This window comes from Lepisma saccharinum, chromosome 24 (assembly GCF_977018435.1).
Source record: "Lepisma saccharinum chromosome 24, izLepSacc3.1, whole genome shotgun sequence".
Lineage (NCBI taxonomy): Eukaryota > Metazoa > Arthropoda > Insecta > Zygentoma > Lepismatidae > Lepisma > Lepisma saccharinum.
Window position 1 is genome coordinate 38,258,064 of NC_139252.1, and position 23,902 is coordinate 38,281,965.

At 35.6% G+C, this 23,902-nt stretch overlaps 1 protein-coding gene across 1 annotated transcript in view; it reads left to right on the plus strand.

The window, feature by feature from the left end:
• LOC145977974 (synaptic vesicle glycoprotein 2B-like) overlaps positions 1-23,902 on the plus strand; it is an 80,846-nt gene that overhangs the window by 12,728 nt on the left and 44,216 nt on the right. Inside the window, exons 4-5 of the mRNA XM_083110322.1 lie at positions 9,240-9,402; positions 11,649-11,770. Of these exons, the coding sequence (XP_082966448.1) occupies positions 9,240-9,402; positions 11,649-11,770 (285 nt within the window). The remainder of the gene's footprint in view (positions 1-9,239; positions 9,403-11,648; positions 11,771-23,902) is intronic.

Genomic DNA, 23,902 nt, shown 5'->3' on the forward strand with positions numbered 1-23,902 from the left:
AAATTCTGGCTTCCGCAACAGGACCGGAAACTTTTATCTCGCAAAATTTAAATTCAGTCCAAGTTGCGTATTGTTTCATTGAAAAAAGATTCCTAGACGGTATTTAAATTCATCCGGAAAAAAAGATTCCTGAACCGTATTTAAATTCATCCGAAAAAAAAGATTCCTGAACCGTATTTAAATTGATCCGGAAAAAAAGATTCCTGAACCGTATTTAAATTCATCCGGAAAAAAAGATTCCTGAACCGTATTTAAATTGATCCGCAAAAAAAGATTCCTGAACCGTATTTAAATTGATCCGCAAAAAAAGATTCCTGAACCGTATTTAAATTGATCCGCAAAAAAAGATTCCTGAACCGTATTTAAATTGATCCGCAAAAAAAGATTCCTGAACCGTATTTAAATTGATCCGCAAAAAAAGATTCCTGAACCGTATTTAAATTGATCCGCAAAAAAAGATTCCTGAACCGTATTTAAATTGATCCGCAAAAAAAGATTCCTGAACCGTATTTAAATTGATCCGGAAAAAAAGATTCCTGAACCGTATTTAAATTGATCCGCAAAAAAAGATTCCTGAACCGTATTTAAATTGATCCGGAAAAAAAGATTCCTGAACCGTATTTAAATTGATCCGCAAAAAAAGATTCCTGAACCGTATTTAAATTCATCCGGAAAAAAAGATTCCTGAACCGTATTTAAATTGATCCGCAAAAAAAGATTCCTGAACCGTATTTAAATTGATCCGGAAAAAAAGATTCCTGAACCGTATTTAAATTGATCCGCAAAAAAAGATTCCTGAACCGTATTTAAATTCATCCGGAAAAAAAGATTCCTGAACCGTATTTTAATTGATCCGCAAAAAAAGATTCCTGAACCGTATTTAAATTGATCCGGAAAAAAAAATTCCTGAACCGTATTTAAATTCATCCGGAAAAAAAGATTCCTGAACCGTATTTAAATTGATCCGGAAAAAAAGATTCCTGAACCGTATTTAAATTCATCCGGAAAAAAAGATTCCTGAACCGTATTTAAATTGATCCGCAAAAAAAGATTCCTGAACCGTATTTAAATTGATCCGCAAAAAAAGATTCCTGAACCGTATTTAAATTCATCCGGAAAAAAAGATTCCTGAACCGTATTTAAATTCATCCGGAAAAAAAGATTCCTGAACCGTATTTAAATTGATCCGGAAAAAAAGATTCCTGAACCGTATTTAAATTCATCCGGAAAAAAAGATTCCTGAACCGTATTTAAATTGATCCGCAAAAAAAGATTCCTGAACCGTATTTAAATTGATCCGCAAAAAAAGATTCCTGAACCGTATTTAAATTGATCCGCAAAAAAAGATTCCTGAACCCTATTTAAATTGATCCGCAAAAAAAGATTCCTGAACCGTATTTAAATTGATCCGCAAAAAAAGATTCCTGAACCGTACTTAAATTGATCCGCAAAAAAAGATTCCTGAACCGTATTTAAATTGATCCGCAAAAAAAGATTCCTGAACCGTATTTAAATTCATCCGGAAAAAAAGATTCCTGAACCGTATTTAAATTGATCCGCAAAAAAAGATTCCTGAACCGTATTTAAATTGATCCGGAAAAAAAGATTCCTGAACCGTATTTAAATTGATCCGCAAAAAAAGATTCCTGAACCGTATTTAAATTCATCCGGAAAAAAAGATTCCTGAACCGTATTTAAATTGATCCGCAAAAAAAGATTCCTGAACCGTATTTAAATTGATCCGGAAAAAAAGATTCCTGAACCGTATTTAAATTGATCCGCAAAAAAAGATTCCTGAACCGTATTTAAATTCATCCGGAAAAAAAGATTCCTGAACCGTATTTAAATTCATCCGAAAAAAAAGATTCCTGAACCGTATTTAAATTGATCCGGAAAAAAAGATTCCTGAACCGTATTTAAATTCATCCGGAAAAAAAGATTCCTGAACCGTATTTAAATTGATCCGCAAAAAAAGATTCCTGAACCGTATTTAAATTCATCCGGAAAAAAAGATTCCTGAACCGTACTTAAATTCATCCGGAAAAAAAGATTCCTGAACCGTATTTAAATTGATCCGCAAAAAAAGATTCCTGAACCGTATTTAAATTCATCCGGAAAAAAGATTCCTGAACCGTATTTAAATTCATCCGGAAAAAAAGATTCCTGAACCGTATTTAAATTCATCCGGAAAAAAAGATTCCTGAACCGTATTTAAATTGATCCGCAAAAAAAGATTCCTGAACCGTATTTAAATTGATCCGGAAAAAAAGATTCCTGAACCGTATTTAAATTCATCCGGAAAAAAAGATTCCTGAACCGTATTTAAATTGATCCGGAAAAAAGATTCCTGAACCGTATTTAAATTGATCCGCAAAAAAAGATTCCTGAACCGTATTTAAATTGATCCGCAAAAAAAGATTCCTGAACCGTATTTAAATTGATCCGCAAAAAAAGATTCCTGAACCGTATTTAAATTGATCCGCAAAAAAAGATTCCTGAACCGTATTTAAATTGATCCGGAAAAAAAGATTCCTGAACCGTATTTAAATTGATCCGCAAAAAAAGATTCCTGAACCGTATTTAAATTCATCCGGAAAAAAAGATTCCTGAACCGTATTTAAATTGATCCGCAAAAAAAGATTCCTGAACCGTATTTAAATTGATCCGGAAAAAAAGATTCCTGAACCGTATTTAAATTGATCCGCAAAAAAAGTTTCCTGAACCGTATTTAAATTCATCCGGAAAAAAAGATTCCTGAACCGTATTTAAATTGATCCGCAAAAAAAGATTCCTGAACCGTATTTAAATTGATCCGGAAAAAAAGATTCCTGAACCGTATTTAAATTCATCCGGAAAAAAAGATTCCTGAACCGTATTTAAATTGATCCGCAAAAAAAGATTCCTGAACCGTATTTAAATTCATCCGGAAAAAAAGATTCCTGAACCGTATTTAAATTCATCCGGAAAAAAGATTCCTGAACCGTATTTAAATTGATCCGGAAAAAAAGATTCCTGAACCGTATTTAAATTGATCCGCAAAAAAAGATTCCTGAACCGTATTTAAATTCATCCGGAAAAAGAGATTCCTGAACCGTATTTAAATTGATCCGCAAAAAAAGATTCCTGAACCGTATTTAAATTGATCCGGAAAAAAAGATTCCTGAACCGTATTTAAATTGATCCGCAAAAAAAGATTCCTGAACCGTATTTAAATTGATCCGGAAAAAAAGATTCCTGAACCGTATTTAAATTGATCCGCAAAAAAAGATTCCTGAACCGTATTATTAAAATTGATCCGTAAAAAAACATTCCTGAACCGTATTTAAATTCATCCGGAAAAAAAGATTCCTGAACCGTATTTAAATTGATCCGCAAAAAAAGATTCCTGAACCGTATTTAAATTGATCCGGAAAAAAAGATTCCTGAACCGTATTTAAATTCATCCGGAAAAAAAGATTCCTGAACCGTATTTAAATTGATCCGCAAAAAAAGATTCCTGAACCGTATTTAAATTCATCCGGAAAAAAGATTCCTGAACCGTATTTAAATTCATCCGGAAAAAAAGATTCCTGAACCGTATTTAAATTCATCCGGAAAAAAAGATTCCTGAACCGTATTTAAATTGATCCGCAAAAAAAGATTCCTGAACCGTATTTAAATTGATCCGGAAAAAAGATTCCTGAACCGTATTTAAATTCATCCGGAAAAAAAGATTCCTGAACCGTATTTAAATTCATCCGGAAAAAACATTCCTGAACCGTATTTAAATTGATCCGCAAAAAAAGATTCCTGAAGTATTTAAATTGATCCGCAAAAAAAGATTCCTGAACCGTATTTAAATTGATCCGCAAAAAAAGATTCCTGAACCGTATTTAAATTGATCCGCAAAAAAAGATTCCTGAACCGTATTTAAATTGATCCGGAAAAAAAGATTCCTGAACCGTATTTAAATTGATCCGCAAGAAAAGATTCCTGAACCGTATTTAAATTGATCCGGAAAAAAAGATTCCTGAACCGTATTTAAATTGATCCGCAAAAAAAGATTCCTGAACCGTATTTAAATTCATCCGGAAAAAAAGATTCCTGAACCGTATTTAAATTGATCCGCAAAAAAAGATTCCTGAACCGTATTTAAATTGATCCGGAAAAAAAGATTCCTGAACCGTATTTAAATTGATCCGCAAAAAAAGATTCCTGAACCGTATTTAAATTCATCCGGAAAAAAAGATTCCTGAACCGTATTTTAATTGATCCGCAAAAAAAGATTCCTGAACCGTATTTAAATTGATCCGGAAAAAAAAAATTCCTGAACCGTATTTAAATTCATCCGGAAAAAAAGATTCCTGAACCGTATTTAAATTGATCCGGAAAAAAAGATTCCTGAACCGTATTTAAATTCATCCGGAAAAAAAGATTCCTGAACCGTATTTAAATTGATCCGCAAAAAAAGATTCCTGAACCGTATTTAAATTGATCCACAAAAAAAGATTCCTGAACCGTATTTAAATTGATCCGGAAAAAAAGATTCCTGAACCGTATTTAAATTCATCCGAAAAAAAAGATCCCTGAACCGTATTTAAATTGATCCGGAAAAAAAGATTCCTGAACCGTATTTAAATTCATCCGGAAAAAAAGATTCCTGAACCGTATTTAAATTGATCCGCAAAAAAAGATTCCTGAACCGTATTTAAATTGATCCGCAAAAAAAGATTCCTGAACCGTATTTAAATTGATCCGCAAAAAAAGATTCCTGAACCGTATTTAAATTGATCCGCAAAAAAAGATTCCTGAACCGTATTTAAATTGATCCGCAAAAAAAGATTCCTGAACCGTATTTAAATTGATCCGCAAAAAAAGATTCCTGAACCGTATTTAAATTCATCCGGAAAAAAAGATTCCTGAACCGTATTTAAATTGATCCGCAAAAAAAGATTCCTGAACCGTATTTAAATTGATCCGGAAAAAAAGATTCCTGAACCGTATTTAAATTGATCCGCAAAAAAAGATTCCTGAACCGTATTTAAATTCATCCGGAAAAAAAGATTCCTGAACCGTATTTAAATTGATCCGCAAAAAAATATTCCTGAACCGTATTTAAATTAATCCGGAAAAAAAGATTCCTGAACCGTATTTAAATTGATCCGCAAAAAAAGATTCCTGAACCGTATTTAAATTCATCCGGAAAAAAAGATTCCTGAACCGTATTTAAATTTATCCGGAAAAAAAATTCCTGAACCGTATTTAAATTGATCCGGAAAAAAAGATTCCTGAACCGTATTTAAATTCATCCGGAAAAAAAGATTCCTGAACCGTATTTAAATTGATCCGCAAAAAAAGATTCCTGAACCGTATTTAAATTCATCCGGAAAAAAAGATTCCTGAACCGTATTTAAATTCATCCGGAAAAAAAGATTCCTGAACCGTATTTAAATTGATCCGCAAAAAAGATTCCTGAACCGTATTTAAATTCATCCGGAAAAAAGATTCCTGAACCGTATTTAAATTCATCCGGAAAAAAGATTCCTGAACCGTATTTAAATTCATCCGGAAAAAAAGATTCCTGAACCGTATTTAAATTGATCCGCAAAAAAAGATTCCTGAACCGTATTTAAATTGATCCGGAAAAAATGATTCCTGAACCGTATTTAAATTCATCCGGAAAAAAAGATTCCTGAACCGTATTTAAATTCATCCGGAAAAAAGATTCCTGAACCGTATTTAAATTGATCCGCAAAAAAAGATTCCTGAACCGTATTTAAATTGATCCGAAAAAAAGATTCCTGAACCGTATTTAAATTGATCCGGAAAAAAAGATTCCTAGACCGTATTTAAATTCATCCGGAAAAAAAGATTCCTGAACCGTATTTAAATTCATCCGGAAAAAAAGATTCCTGAACCGTATTTAATTTCATCCGGAAAAAAGATTCCTGAACCGTATTTAAATTGATCCGCAAAAAAAGATTCCTGAACCGTATTTAAATTGATCCGGAAAAAAAGATTCCTAGACCGTATTTAAATTCATCCGGAAAAAAAGATTCCTGAACCGTATTTAAATTCATCCGGAAAAAAAGATTCCTGAACCGTATTTAAATTCATCCGGAAAAAAGATTCCTGAACCGTATTTAAATTCATCCGAAAAAAAAAGATTCCTGAACCGTATTTAAATTCATCCGGAAAAAAGATTCATGAACCGTATTTAAATTCATCCGGAAATAAAGATTCCTGAACCGTATTTAAATTCATCCGGAAAAAAAGATTCCTAGACCGTATTTAAATTCATCCGGAAAAAGAGATTCCTGAACCGTATTTAAATTCATCCGGAAAAAAGGATTCCTGAACCGTATTTAAATTCATCCGGAAAAAAGATTCCTGAACCGTATTTAAATTCATCCGGAAAAAAAGATTCCTGAACCGTATTTAAATTCATCCGGAAAAAAAGATTCCTGAACCGTATTTAAATTCATCCGGAAAAAAAGATTCCTGAACCGTATTTAAATTCATCCGGAAACAAAGATTCCTGAACCGTATTTAAATTCATCCGGAAAAAAAGATTCCTGAACCGTATTTAAATTGATCCGGAAATAAAGATTCCTGAACCGTATTTAAATTCATCCGGAAAAAAAGATTCCTAGACCATATTTAAATTCATCCGGAAAAAAAGATTCCTGAACCGTATTTAAATTCATCCGGAAAAAAAGATTCCTGAACCGTATTTAAATTTATCCGCAAAAAAAGATTCCTGAACCGTATTTAAATTGATCCTGAAAAAAAGATTCCTGAACCGTATTTAAATTCATCCGGAAAAAAGATTCCTGAACCGTATTTAAATTCATCCGGAAAAAAAGATTCCTGAACCGTATTTAAATTGATCCGGAAAAAAAGATTCCTAGACCGTATTTAAATTCATCCGGAAAAAAAGATTCCTGAACCGTATTTAAATTCATCCGGAAAAAAAGATTCCTGAACCGTATTTAATTTCATCCGGAAAAAAAGATTCCTGAACCGTATTTAAATTGATCCGCAAAAAAAGATTCCTGAACCGTATTTAAATTGATCCGGAAAAAAAGATTCCTAGACCGTATTTAAATTCATCCGGAAAAAAAGATTCCTGAACCGTATTTAAATTCATCCGGAAAAAAAGATTCCTGAACCGTATTTAAATTCATCCGGAAAAAAGATTCCTGAACCGTATTTAAATTCATCCGAAAAAAAAAGATTCCTGAACCGTATTTAAATTCATCCGAAAAAAGATTCATGAACCGTATTTAAATTCATCCGGAAATAAAGATTCCTGAACCGTATTTAAATTCATCCGGAAAAAAAGATTCCTAGACCGTATTTAAATTCATCCGGAAAAAGAGATTCCTGAACCGTATTTAAATTCATCCGGAAAAAAAGATTCCTGAACCGTATTTAAATTCATCCGGAAAAAAGATTCCTGAACCGTATTTAAATTCATCCGGAAAAAAAGATTCCTGAACCGTATTTAAATTCATCCGGAAAAAAAGATTCCTGAACCGTATTTAAATTCATCCGGAAAAAAAGATTCCTGAACCGTATTTAAATTCATCCGGAAACAAAGATTCCTGAACCGTATTTAAATTCATCCGGAAAAAAAGATTCCTGAACCGTATTTAAATTGATCCGGAAATAAAGATTCCTGAACCGTATTTAAATTCATCCGGAAAAAAAGATTCCTAGACCATATTTAAATTCATCCGGAAAAAAAGATTCCTGAACCGTATTTAAATTCATCCGGAAAAAAAGATTCCTGAACCGTATTTAAATTTATCCGCAAAAAAAGATTCCTGAACCGTATTTATATTGATCCTGAAAAAAAGATTCCTGAACCGTATTTAAATTCATCCGGAAAAAAGATTCCTGAACCGTATTTAAATTGATCCGGAAAAAAAGATTCCTGAACCGTATTTAAATTCATCCGGAAAAAAGATTCCTGAACCGTATTTAAATTGATCCGGAAAAAAGATTCCTGAACCGTATTTAAATTCATCCGGAAAAAAAGATTCCTGAACCGTATTTAAATTCATCCGGAAAAAAAGATTCCTGAACCGTATTTAAATTGATCCGGAAAAAAGATTCATGAACCGTATTTAAATTGATCCGGAAAAAAAGATTCCTGAACCGTATTTAAATTTATCCGGAAAAAAAGATTCCTGAACCGTATTTAAATTCATCCGGAAAAAAGATTCCTGAACCGTATTTAAATCATCCGGAAAAAAGATTCCTGAACCGTATTTAAATTCATCCGGAAAAAAAGATTCCTGAACCGTATTTAAATTCATCCGGAAAAAAGATTCCTGAACCGTATTTAAATTGATCCGGAAAAAAGATTCCTGAACCGTATTTAAATTCATCCGGAAAAAAAGATTCCTGAACCGTATTTAAATTCATCCGGAAAAAAGATTCCTGAACCATATTTAAATTCATCCGGAAAAAAGATTCCTGAACCGTATTTAAATTGACCCGGAAAAAAGATTCCTGAACCGTATTTAAATTCATCCGGAAAAAAGATTCCTGAACCGTATTTAAATTCATCCGGAAAAAAGATTCCTGAACCGTATTTAAATTCATCCGGAAAAAAGATTCCTGAACCGTATTTAAATTCATCCGGAAAAAAGGTTCCGGGACCGTATTTATATTGATCCGGAAAAAAATTCCCGGACCGTATTTAAATTCATTCGGAAAAAAGGTTCCTGGACTGTATTTAAAAGATCCGGGAAAAAGGTTCCGGGATCGTATTTAAATTGATCCGGAAAAAATATTCCTGGACCGTAATTAAATTCATCCGGAAAAAATGTTCCGGACCGTATATAAATTGATCAGGAAAAAGATTCCTCGACCGTAATTAAATTCATCCGGAAAAAATATTCGTGGACTGTATTTAAATTGATCAGGAAAAAGAGGTTCCTTGACCGTATTTAAATTGATCCATAAAAAAGGCGCCTGGACCGAATTGAAATACTTTACAGATAAAAAGGTTCTTTACGGTCCACAACCCATTTACACTTGCTGATTTTCTCTCCTGGACCGGAATTGAATTTATTTAATATTCCTGGACCTTTAACAACCCTGCCCTAAAGCACCAACCCTTTCAACCTGCTCTCTTAAGAGGAGACCGCTATTTGGAGGTTAATCCCTTTGCTCCACTGGTCTGTGTTGTTTACAGTAATTACGTTTCACCAGGATACACAGTTCACTTGTGGCTTGTCCATTAAAAGGTTCCTTATTCGGGGCATACTTGTGGGGCTTCCTGGCCGACAAGTGGGGGAGGAAGAAGGTGCTCATAGTAACTTTGGTTATCGACATTGTGTGTGGCGTGGCCTCAAGTTTCTCTCAAACATTCTGGCTTCTGGCTAGCTGGAGGTTCTTCAATGGCTTCAGGCAAGTTATTCTCAAGTTTTCAAATATCTTTCGGCCCAGTTCATGTTATTTCTGGGGTGCGGATTTATAGGCACTAAAAACCTCTCAAATAAGCAGGCAAATAGGCACCAAAAATTATGAAAATAGGCACTTAAAAAGGCGCTATAAAATAAGAAAAGGCACTAAAATAGGCATTGAAGTTATAAAAAAATGACAGAATTGGCATTTGTAGGCACAATTAAGAAAAATAGGCACTTAATCATCAAAATAGGCATTTATAGGCATTATGAAAATGCGTTTTTGGACTACAAACACCATGAAAGGAACTTTAAACATTAAAGCCTATGTTTTACTACATAGGAATAAACAAAAAAGTCAATATGCTGACCAAGGCAGAATTTATTTTATTTTTAACATAAACTAAACGTTACGTTTCAACCTTCTAGCAAGGTCTTCTTCAGACTCTGTGCCAAAATACAAATGAAAATTTTCATTTTCAAAAAATAAATACTGCCTTAGTCAGCATATTGAGTTTTTTTGTTATCATGGTAACAAGACTTAATGGTGTTTTATGAATAAAAAAGGCAAATAGGCAAAAATCCGCACCCTAGTTATTTCAGTAGAAAATACAAGGTCTGATTATTCGACATTATTAGTGTTACTATTAAAATATTATTTCTATACTTCATGATTTTCTTATTTTGTGTTGCTTCCTGTCACTTTTGACTGATTAATTAAATGTGACTGATAGAGAAATACAAGGAAACAGCCATGCCTAGACCGTTACTCGAATTCGCAACCACAACAGCTACCAGGATGACTATCATATTATAAATGTATTTATTACTTATTCGAGTTACATATGCAACCATATTTTTCCCCGACCTCCGTGGTGGAGTGGTTACTGCAACGCGCTAAAACGCCAGGGGTCCCGGGTTAAAATCTAGGCTTGGACATGGGTGTTCTTTGCGAGTGTCACTTCATCAATTTCATCATTCCATATGATTAGCCAAAAGTGGCAGGAAAGCGACGTTAAATAACAAAAATCAAACCACAACACATAACTACGGAATATATTGACACATTAAGTGCAATAACTACGAAATATATTGACACAATAAGTGCAATAATTACGAAACATATTGACACATAAAGTGCAATAACTACGAAATATATCGACACATTAAGTGCAATAACTACGAAATATATCGACACAATAAGTGCAATAAATACGAAAAATATTGACACATTAAGTGCAATAACTACGAAAAATATTGGCACATCAAGTGCAATAACTACGAAATATTGACACATTAAGTGCAATAACTACGAAACATATTGACACATTAAGTGCAATAACTACGAAATATATTGACACTTAAGTGCAATAACTACGAAATATATCGACACATTAAGTGCAATAACTACGAAAAATATTGACACATTAAGTGCAACAACTACGAAGCATATTGACACATTAAGTGCAACAACTACGAAACATATTGACACATTAAGTGCAATAACTACGAAACATATTGACACATTAAGTGCAATAATTACGGAACATATTGACACATTATGTGCAATAACTACGAAACATATTGACACATTAAGTGCAATAACTTCGATATATATTGACACATTAAGTGCAATAACTACGGAATATATGAACACATTAAGTACAATAACCACAAAATATATTGTAAGGATATAAGGTTAATATTATGTGTTTAACAAGGACTGTGCCGAAGGACTATATTCAAAATGTTTTCCAACAGGAGAAAGAAATTATGAATCAAAATTTGCTTTTCATAAATCCATTTCATGCTTAGATAGGCTAATCGGGACTGGACGTACAGTTTAAAGTGAGATCCGAATTAATGTAAAATGTGCTTCTACTGGGGATCGATGCACTCCTCAATTGCAAGCAGATAGAGTTGGCCAATAACAGTGTAAAATAGAATATTGAATACACGATGCTTAAGTGTATAACCACATAACCAGTGAATAACACTTATAGGAAGTATGAAGTGTTATTGAGATAAGAATAGTAAGTAATACAAATATGGTGAAGGGAGTTTTCCTTAGAGAAATGTCTAAAATTTATTCCATACTTTCTTAATTGTTTATAAATGCACAAAAATAAAGAGCGGTCATCAATAAGTGTTGATAAGGACAGCGAGTTTCGTTTTTCTTCGAGTAATATTTCTGTTTACCTAAGCTCCATATAATTTATATTAATATTACTATTGAATTATTTGTTGCAGCGTTAACGGAGCTATCAGCATTGTTTACCCATATTTTGGGGAGTTCCACTCCAACGCTCACAGGGCAAAGGCGATCTGCTGGATCGAGAGTTTCTGGGCAACTGGAGTGTTCTTGACACCAGGTATGAATTTATATTCTACTTCATTCCAAGTCATTCAGTGTTAGTTGTGAAGTTATTTCGTGGATCAGTCACACCTCATGGAGTATTCAAAACAGTTCCCTTGAAATGTATTTTACTTTGCCCTCATTCAAAACAGTTCGCTTGAAATGTACTTTACTTTGCCCTCATTCAAAACACTTCGCTTGAAATGTACTTTACTTTGCCCTCATTCAAAACAGTTCGCTTGAAATGTACTTTACTTTGCCCTCATTCAAAACAGTTCGCTTGAAATGTACTTTACTTTGCCCTCATTCAAAACACTTCGCTTGAAATGTACTTTACTTTGCCCTCATTCAAACAGTTCGCTTGAAATGTACTTTACTTTGCCCTCATTCAAAACAGTTCGCTTGAAATGTATTTTACTTTGGCCTCATTCAAAACAGTTTGCTTGAAATGTCTTTTACTTTGCCCTCATTCAAAACAGTTCGCTTGAAATGTATTTTACTTTGCCCTCATTCAAAACACTTCGCTTGAAATGTATTTTACTTTGCCCTCATTCAAAACAGTTCGCTTGAAATGTATTTTACTTTGTCCTCATTCAAAACAGTTCGCTTGAAATTACTTTGCCCTCATTCAAAGCAGTTCGCTTGAAATGTATTTTACTTTGCCCTCATTCAAAACAGTTCGCTTGAAATGTATTTTACTTTGCCCTCATTCAAAACAGTTCGCTTGAAATGTATTATACTTTGCCCTCCTTTTCGACGACTTTTAGACTAATCGCAATAATGAAGATGAAGAAGGAATGCCTACAAGAGAGCATCAGTACATAAGGCTGTGGGGTTTACTAAAGGATGCTACTTTATATATACAAGGGAGAGAGAAAGAGAGAGAGAGAGAGAGAGAGAGAGAGAGAGAGAGAGAGAGAGAGACACGCGTACTGCCAGAAAAGTATCACAGTGTGTACAGGGTGGTGGATAAGTAGGGTGGTAGTTGACATATGACAAGTAGGCAAAGTGTGTGAGTTTGTTTGGAATATCCTCTCTTGCATCACACCCCAGGAAAAAGGCGTAAAAGAGACGTAATGTCTAGATATCATGGGAGGCACTCAATGCTACCAGTCAATGTAAAATACAAAAAAACAAAAAAACACCCCACATACACACATTATACTATATATATGCCGTACATATTACACGCCTGAACTCTCATGATGAGTATTAACGGTGCTTTGTGCAGTGAGAAATAGCAATTTATCTTGGAAATTCATTCCGAAGTTAACACCTATAGAAATGCTCAATTGGAAATTTAGCAGGCTTAGGATTGTTTCTACAAGTCTCCATAGAAGACAAAAGAGGATCAAGAGCTCGAGAGTGAAGTCAATTACGGCATCCACACCGGAAAATGTTAATTACAGCTTTTGTTCTTGAATCACGAAGAAAAGACTGCCACGGCTTCTTGCTCATTGAACATCATAGAAGAAAGCTGAACACGGTTTTCCTTTTTCGTACGGAGCGAGGAAAAGTCCCTTGAAACCCTACAACAAAAAAGGCCAACATCGCAAAATAATGCCGATATAAAGGAAATAATAGGATATATTTGCTTCAGCATCTTCGTCTTTCATTCCAGAATTTCCGAAGAGACTTTGGAGAAGTTACCTTTGAAGTGAAACCACATCACAGCAATATTGAAACCTTTGTAATTGTATGCTTTGCTTTAATTCCATTGGCTTCATACATTTCCATCAGGAGCGTCGCCAGCGGAGTGAAAAGGGTTGGCACCAACCCACCGTGAAATAGTCCTTACTCACGCAGGCTACATGAGAAATCTTCGAAATCATGGGTAGAGCAAGAATCGGACACTAGAAGAAACATACAGAAAGCAGAGAAAGAAATGGAAATAGAAATGGAGAGAGAGCACCAACAAACATGGTACTCAGTGGCGTCACCACAGAATTTCGTTTTGGTGAACTCGTTCGGAGGTGAAGGAATATCTTCATGTGAGCTCTGCTTCCATGGTGATGGTTACAACAATTCGCACTTGTCATTCTTTCTTCCTATTTTTCATATCTTCTTATTTATATATTTCATTCTCTTCCTTTCTTACTATGCTTCTCTACTACTTTAGTCTTTCTTCGTTCTCTGTTTCTCTATTGCTTACTCTCTGTTTCAATATTTCTTCCTTTCTTTCACTTTCTACTTTTATTTCTGCCTATCTGGCTCTTTATTTCTTTCTCAATCTGTCCTTCTCTCTCTCACTCTCTCTCTCTCTCTGGCGAATGTGAAGGCCATGTGCAGTCACCATTACGTGACATGACTCTCCCCGGAAACATTTCACGAAGAGTCTCCATTGAGACACGCGCTGTGTGCGCTGTGGCGCCATCTTATTGGAACCATATCATATCTACTACTGCTTTGATCTGCTTCACTAAATAAGGAGTGAAACAGCGCGCTATCTATATGTGAATGGCGCTAATTTCAAACTGTCTAATGAATTATGCCGCGCCTTGTATATTTTTCTGATAATTCACAGGAAATTTCAGTTTCAATGGAATGTGGTCTTATTTGGCTTCTGAATCAATCAGTGGATCATGCCTTACGAAAGTGTTTGTACGTTTGCTTCGTTCGGGAGTGGATTCCAGATTTTAGGTGCCATTAAACTAAATTAAGATTGCCAGACAGAGGTTCTGCAGCGAGGTATGTATACTTCTGGTGGGGCACTCCTCGCTCTAAGCTTCGCAGTCAGATAGTCTGGCACGAGACAGTGACTTACTGCTCAAGAGAGCTTTCATATTACTTGTCACTTGGGAAACGAACCTATAGAAATAAATGGAACGTTTCGTACCGATGTGAAACAACAAGCTGCACGTGTCGCTCTGACTGGGCCGTTTCCCCAATACCGTACATCATGTCGCCTCGGTATGTTGGTCGCTTTTGTTGCAGACCCCAGGAGACAGTCTCACTTGCCGCTGGGTTCTGAAAGATCGTTTACAATGTCTGGTTAGCTAACTACCAGTTCCAGTTTACCTCCAGCCTTAACACTTAAACGTCGAGGGCCTTGTAGGTAATTGGACCTCCCACATGGCGCAGTAGTATCGTCGACGCCTTGTAATCAAGGGGTCCCGGGTTCGATTCCTGGTGGAGGCACGTTGTGGTTTGGATCCCAATTAAACTGTAGGTCCAGTCCCGATTAGCCTTACTGTGCATAAAGTGGACTTCAGACACCAAATTAATCAGTTGTAGGCCACTTCTACACAGTATCTCTACACTCAGAGAACTAAATGCATCATATCGATTGATACACCAGAATGCATTGACTGATGCACTAAAGTGTATTTTATGGCTTCTTCAAGGAATCAGATTCACATATGATGCATTTGGGTACATTTCTGTATGTCGTGAAAGAAACACCAAAGTGCATCATTTGATTCAAGTGAGGATTCCTTTCAGTCGAGATGCACTTCAATGCATCAGTTGACGTTCCTTGATGCACCAGAATGCATCTTTGTGAATCTGATTCCTTGAAGAAGGAATGATTCCTTGAAGAAGAAGAATCTACACAGAGAGAGAGAGAAAGAGAGAGAGGCATTGATAGGCAGAAATGAAGAGAAAATGAGGGATAGAAAAATAGAGAAAGGTAGAAGGAGAGAGGAAGCAATAGAGAAGTAGAGAACCTCGACGTTTAAGTGTTAAGGCTGGAGGTAAACTGGAACTGGTAGTTAGCTAACCAGACATTGTAAACGATCTTTCAGAACCCAGCGGCAAGTGAGACTGTCTCCTGGGGTCTGCAACAAAAGCGACCAACATACCGAGGCGACATGATGTACGGTATTGGGGAAACGGCCCAGTCAGAGCGACACGTGCAGCTTGTTGTTTCACATCGGTACGAAACGTTCCATTTATTTCTATAGGTTCGTTTCCCAAGTGACAAGTAATATGAAAGCTCTCTTGAGCAGTAAGTCACTGTCACGTGCCAGACTATCTGACTGCGAAGCTTAGAGCGAGGAGTGCCCCACCAGAAGTATACATACTTCGCTGCTGAACCTCTGTCTGGCAATCTTAATTTAGTTTAATGGCACCTTAAATCTGGAATCCACTCCCGAACGAAGCAAACGTACAAACACTTTCGTAAGGCATGATTCACTGATTGAGTAGTATAATTGATGCTATAACCAGGACACTTATAGCGTAGAAAAGAAGAGCTCATATGATTAAACAGCCCGATTTGGCCACACTTAAGACTATGCCAAGATGCCCTTATTCCCCATTTCTTCAAGTGTGATATGCTCTCAATACCAAGAATCTTGAATCCTAGTGTAGAAAAGAAGAACCCTCAATAGACAGATTTGCCCATAACTTAAAACTATGTCAAGATGCCCATATGCCCCAATCGGCCATGTGTGTACATATTTAAATCTAAAGAATTTTGAATTCTAGTGTAGAAAAGAAGAATCCCCCTCAGACAGATTTGCCCATGTGTGTAAAAGATACATCTCTCAGTTTGTTGTCCATAAACTTGTCAAAAATATGCCCCCTCTTGATTTTGTTTTGACTATACTTAAAACTAGGGCAAAAATGCTTATAAGAGCTTTTGCTTACACAATAATATAATGTAATATATGCTTAAATACTTGTTACCTGGAATATGCTCAATATTGTAATTGGACACCAGCCTCAACTCTTATATCTAGTACTAAGACAATGTAATATGCAAAAATCTTCTAGAATTGCTCTGTGACTCTCTCATTTCTTACATCATAAACATATGATTTTTCAGCTATAAGAATAACACTACATATGGTGTCATCAGGGAGTGTATCGTGGAATTCACAGATAATTTTAATGTTTGTCCTGTCATTAACCACAACTTGTTTCCTTTTTGAAGTGTTGATGACAAACATGGGTCTCTGTGGTTTGAATTCATCTGGTGTGTAATGTAATACATGTCAGTATTGCCAGTAGTGACCCTTTTGTATGCTGTAAATGCTTCATATAATTTGAGGAAATCATCCTTGGACATGTCTAAATTATAATTTTCTCTAGGAAATACCTAATTTCTGCCATTTTTAAGATAAATGTTCTTGATGTTGCAGTTATCAAATTTACTTGAATTTTTTCCTGATTATTGTGTCTTCCAGTCTGAAACAGTACCACCACAAAATCCGGCATGTCATATTGCATACTGGAGAATGAATTTGTAGCATCAAACTCATAATAAGTACCAGCGGCAGGCTTCTGTACACATTGATATGTATAAAATTGTAAAGGAATCTGTGGATTTTTTATTATATCTGCTTTGTATTTAAGAGCATAACTGGCTTCATATTCAACAACTGGGATTCTTAGCTCCATAGTCTGAATAAGGCACTTGCCCTCATCAGGTAGGGTATTAGGCAAAGCTTCCCCGGTAGAGTTTATTGCACTGTACCTCATCAAAGCATTATTATCATTGGCAGCTCTTCTAAATGTGATTCTTAAACCACCCTTCCACATAATATCTTTGTAATCCGAGAAGAATCCTGGCAACAGGTGCATTGGGAACAGCACTGTGTGGCTCTTGGATATAATTTTATCACCAGCCTCAAATCCACCTATTTTGTAGTAAGAAGCCTCGGTTTTGGATAATTTTAGTGTGGCCAAAGCTGTGGAGGTAATGCCGGGATAATCCACTCTGTTTATAACAACACCATGTTTTCTGATCTCAATTTCAGAGAATAGATGCGGCACAAAATTGTCTACCAATCTTATATTTGAATTTGCCGGATAATCTGTACCATCGAGCTTTACAACATCAAATTTGATGTATAGATCTGCTCTGTGGGGGTGTATAAAGCCATCCCCTACATCAAGATCAACCTCAATTTCTGTGTTGGGTTGATTTAAATTTGCAAATGTCCTCCTGTTTGGGGGGAATGAGTGTAGCTCATAACTCTCAATATTTTCCATTTTTTTTTGTATGTATTTTTGTTTAAATATTAATCTCTATGATAGCAGTTGTTGTGGCACCAGCAAAATCAACTAATTCTTCTTTTTCATTAGTGACCATCAACTCAATATAATCTATTCTATTATGGCACACAGGAAAATATAATGTTGGGGATGGAGTGTAGATGATTGGCTCCATAAATTCAGAATTAGGTTTAAATGTTGCAATAATGCCAGTTTGTGTGTGAGTGCCTATGCCATTTGATTTGGTGATCATACCCTCAGCCACATTACAGTGAATATTCAGAATCTCTATGGCTAAGAATTTAGGTATATTAATAGCAGTGTGTTTGATGGCTGGTTCAAGTTTTGTGTTGTTCTCAAAGCCTAACAGCTCTCCTATAGTACCCAGATCCACTGTCTCTGTAGCAGATACAATCTCTACTCTGTGAGTGACAGAATTTTGAGTTTACACTATACCTCTGGGTAACTGAGCATTTAGAGATTATATTGCCCTGGAGTGATGACAATTTTTTGATCACCAACTGCAATTGTGTTGTTGTGGTGTGTAATATTAGGGATCAAGTACATGCCATAAAATGCTCTGAGAGCTATTGTTTTGGGATACACTATATCATCATGTAATTTGAGTTTCAATATTGAATTTTGGCTGGTGAGATGGAATACCCCCATGATGTTTCAGATACCACAGGGCTTTTTGAAAATTTTCAATTGATGGTTTATTTATTTGAGACATATATCTAAGAACAGATAAACACAAATGTCCACAATTAACATCTTTGAAGTTTTGAACACGGGCATTATTGTAATAAAGATTAGTTGATTTTAGATATTATACTAAATTTTCAGGTGGAACACCTCCAAATGAATCAAACACAAAAGCCTCATCTTTTAAATATTTAAGATAACAAATCCAGTGAGTGCCCTGATTTTTGTACTTATCCAAATTAACAATGCCACACTCTTTGTTGAGTGGTTGTTCTGGTAAAGAATCAGACATGTACACACCTCTAAAATCTTTGATGCCCAGTGGCTTGATTAAAGCTTCAATATCTTGGTTTGTAAGCGGCTCTTGTTTTTTTTAAACTTATTCATGGCTCTCTTAACACCTTTGCCTTGTTTCTCCATGGCCAGGTTATGGCACTTCAATTCATCTAATTCTGCCCTATTTTTCTTGGCATCTATTACTGTTTTTGCTATGGCAGCTGATCCCCCAGCCAAGCTCCCAACAGCCCCAAGTGCTGCTAAGATGGCCGGGATAGTAAATATAAATCCACCCACATGTGATTTTTTTCTAGATTGTTGTAATTTTTTTTAATTGGGGGATACTAAGCAACAATTTCATACCATGGCCCTTGGCAATACAAGAATTTTTTTTCTTGCGCTGCTTTTTGGTTAAAAGACTATTAATAAGGTATTTGATACATAAGACCCTTGGCCTTCATCCTAGGTTTATTATATACATATTCACAGCCCCCACCCCACTTTTTGTTTGGTATTCATAGCTATGGTGGTCCCCAATGCTGCTATTCTCTCACTCAAAGAAGCATCTTTGCTTACAAATCTACCAAATGCAGACTCTTCTAATTTCTTGTCTGCAACATGTCTCTTGTCAAGATCAGAATGTGTGTTGTATGCTGTCATGGTCTCTGCAAGCAGCATCTAGGGGATTAACACCAGGGTCCCCTCTTTTTAATCTATGGTCCAATTTTGTACCGGGACCACAATACTGATAGCCTGGAATATGTAGTTCAAATGGCAGCTTGTTTATAATGTCATTAACCAACCCCCGACCCTCAGAAATATTCCAAAATTTAGGTGGTAGAGTATTAATATTTTTTATAAGATATCCAATCCCCTTAGTGTCATTCACTATAAAATTAGACAATTTTGTGCTTATCATGTCCATAATTCCAACCTTTTCATTGTAAAAATTGTGGTTGCCAGCATTTTCCTCCCCAGCTATCACCAATAACCTATCTACAAGTTTCCTGACATCATCAACCCAGACAAATTCTTTAGGCAGGGTGTTGTATTGTTTGATTCCACTGCCAGTCTTGATCTGTGACGAAATGGGCTTGATTAAGTTGTTATATTTTGCTGCACTGCTAGACTTGACTCTTCTTTGTGTGGGATCATTGTTCTGGTATAGAGCATCTGATTTTATTAATATTTCTTTGTAATGCTCATAATCTTGATCTGTATAGTTGCCAGGTCTCTTCCTAGTCATCAGTTCCCACAATCCAGGTGTGCCGGGATATTTAACAAAACCACCTCTTTCTCCAAGATGAGATTCTGAATATACAATTACATCATCTCCCATAAATGTTATTCTGAAATTGCCAATTCTATGTATGATGCTACCATCACGCTCTGTGTCAGCATATAAGCCAAAGACCTCATCTTTGTTGTCTTTAGGTGTGGTTAAATATTTTTGAGCAAGAAGACCCAAATCAATAGGATCCTGACTAGCTTCAATTCTTCGAGGAGCAACAGGACTAGGTGTATGAATACTGGAAAGTGTGGTGATTGGATAATCTAATATGTTTCTTGCAGCTACAGGTACAAGCTCTGTGATCAAATTTTGATTTTGCTCTGTAACAGTTTTGATATTTTTACCTAATTCACTAATAGCATCAATAATAGGCTGTTCTGTTTGTTTGTGTTGTTCATAAATTCCTCGGTTCTCTGATTTCCATCCCTTAAATCTTTTTACAAGATAATCTCTTAATTTAAGATCATCAATGATTGGCCTTTTCATGGTTATTTATATATGTTTCAATGTCTAGAAAATTGTTGATTTTATTTCTGTATTTGCCACTATTGGGTTTTCTTGTCATATCAATTGTGACAAACCCATAACTGTCCTGGTTCCAGCACCTACTGCAAAACTTGGAAAAATCATTGTAGCTCAAGTCCCCACCTACATATTCATCATGTATGTGTTTGAGGTTGGTATGATCTTGATGAAACACACATATAAAATTGCTGTTGTCTCGGATCAGCTGCTTCGGTATTTTAGAAAAAGTCTGTGCCAGGTAGAAGCAATCAATGTTTTTGTGTCGGCCCTGTGTAAAGAAATTTCTAACCTTGTTTTGATTATCCAGTATAATGTCATCAAACACAACAACAGAATTTTCGAGACATTCATAAAGTGGCTTAACATCTGATTCAAAAGTGGCAATATCCAGTCCATCATATAGCTTCATCAGCTGCTGATATTTTAATTGTTCCAAGCTCTTAGAGAAAACATACAAGTGCCGGTTTTTCCAGTCTAACCAGTTGGGTGCCAATAAAAAATTATCAATCATTAGTGTAGTTTTACCACAAGCTGATGGCCCAACAATAAGACATCTAATATTATCAGGCAGCAACTTGCCATTTCTCTTAATCTGCTGTTCAGGTTCTGGCAGCCTTTTTATAACATCCCAGGTGCTCATATTATCACTTTGTCTGCATCGATCCAGCTGTGTTCTGGAAGTCCTAGCCATTTGACAAATAACTTGTTGCCTTTTCTGCGGATGATTTTTTCTATGAGATATGTGTCAGGCTGTTTAGTTTTGTTGAGTTCTTCTTCATAGAACCGGCCTTTGAGAATTTCTCCTCGGTGGTCTTTTATTATATATGTGTTAAGGGTCCCAGGTTTAATTTGAACCACTGTAAATAATTCAGTGCTCCAGTTTCTTGTAAAGCCTCTTTTGAATAAGTGCTTATATTTGCTGATTCTTACTTGATCACCCACCTTGTATTTGGCCTTTCTTGTTGTTGGCTGGTATCTAGGATAATAAACAGTCCTGATCAATTTTTGCTCATCAGATGAATTTACTTCAGAGGGTTTCATGTTGATTGTGGAATGGACCGAGTTGTTATATTTATGTAGAAGATCTGGAAGAATATTCAGCCATTTATAATTACCTTGAAGTGTAAATTGTTTATACATAAGATTTTTTAGGGTTTTGTTGAATCTCTCTACAATTGAGGCCTTGAGATCACTGTAACTCGAATAATGTTGTATTGACTGGCTTTTAATAAATTGTTGGAACACAGAATTATAAAATTCTTTGCCATTATCTGTTTGCAAATAGCGCGGTGATCTTCCACTCTGATTGATGATTGTCCTGAAGGCTTCTGTAACACATTTTCCAGTCTTGGATTTGAGTGGCACAGCCCAGGCAAATTTTGAAAATGTGTCTATTACAGTAAGTAGATACAGTAAGTAGATACTTGTAGCCCTTGTTGATTTTGTCTAAGTTTTTCAGCTGTCCACTTGCCATCTCAATCAAGTCGCTCTGCCATAAATCATCTATGCCTTTTGTAACTACTGGCAGTCTCTTATAATTATGTCTGGCTTGTCTGTGTAATTCATCAACAATAATTTGTCTAGACATAATATGAAAACAAGAATATTGCAACTATGGGGTGTTCAGCAGCTGATACTACAGGATTTTCTAAATATAATTTGTCTCCTATTTGTATATGAAATTCCAGAGAGCCATCATCTTCAGCATAAGATGTTTCTAATGTATTGGGATCTGTAAAATCCTCTAACTCTACACTGGTGATTTTTTTTTGTTGTCAGCATTTGTTATTGATAAGGTGGGGTAGTGGTGTGCCTGTGGTTGTAGCCAATATTTGATCTTGATTGGTCTCAGTGTGCCCCCAACAAAAAACTGGTAATAAAATTGTGCAGGGGACAGCATATATATTTTGCCTCCTGGTGTAAATGGTGAATCATATTCTTTGTTGGGGATGCTGTACAATTCAAGAATTACTGTATGTTTAGGATTCTCGATTATGCCTGTTATTTCTTTTTCTGCTGTAAGCAATCTGCTTGTTACAGATTCAAGGTGCTCATTGATGGTCCTAACAACATCATCATGGCCTGGCTTGATTTTTATGTCCACAACAAGTTTCTTGTATTGTTGCACAATCTCTTGAAGCTGGGTGGCAAAAACAGACAGAGCATTTGCTTGATTGGATTCCATGGTCCCTAGCTGTTGCTTGATATTAGCTACAATTTGTTGCAAATTTTCAATAACTGCCAATTTTGAATTTTGAGCAGTAAGATCATGGACCTGTCTTCTGATATCCTCAAACAGGGCATGCAGTTCATTAATATGTTGATTGGTTGGTAGAGTGGCCACTGTCTGAGTAAGTTGTTTGATCTCTGTCTGGATATTCTTGATATCTTCTGATTTCAATATGCGATTCACTGCTCTCTTAATATTTTTAAGTTCCTGTGATGTAGGCAGATTTGTTACAGTATTTTGCAAAGATTCAAGTGCCAATTTCACATTATTTAATTCAGAAGCATCAGCCACATTTTGCATAGCATTTTGGAGCAGGGCTATATCTGCCTGAGTGGGTGTTGATTATTGTAAAATTTCAAGTTTTGTTTGGATATCATCGATCAAGTGATGAAAATGAGATAGCTCAGATTCAGTGTTGAGGTTTTCAAGCTTTGTGATCTGTTGCTGGACACTGACAAGTGTGTCTACAATACCAGGCAGGCGGGATTCTAGAGATTCTTGTACATTTGTCAAATCACTTTGCACTGCTGCTATTGTACCCTCAAGATGGGTTATGGTACTTTGAATTTTTCCAAAATCTTCATATGTTTCAAGTTGCAGCTTAATGTTGGCAAAACTCCGAGTTATTGCACTCAAAGCATCAGAAGATGGCAAGTTGTTCATAAAATTTTCAAGTGTCTCAATATTTTCTTTAACCTCGGCTATGGCATTGTTCAAGGGGTCCAGATTAGGTATCTGGAGTGATTGAATCTGTTCCTTTAGAGTGGAAATCACTAGATCAAAATCTTCTTGTGATTTTATGCTTTTGACAATTGTTTGGAGCTGTGTCTGGACATTATTTATCTGCTCTTCCAATTGCTGTTTCAATTGCTCAGAGTTGGTGGCCTGGGTCTTAAATTTGGCTTGAAGAGCTTCTACAGCTTCTTCTAAACTTTGAAAATTATCCAATGTGGCCAAGTCAGTATATTTTTGAAGCAGCAATTTGAGTTCAGAATCAATTTTAAGAAGAGGGTCCATGCATTGTGATTGCAAATTTGTAATTTCTAGTTGAAGACTGGCATTCAGTGTGGTTTGTAAAGCTTGCAAATCACTTCTTAATTTCTTGACTCTGACATCAAGCATCAGAATCTCATCACTGTGATCTTCATGTCTTGTATGGCCAAATATATCATTAGGCATTT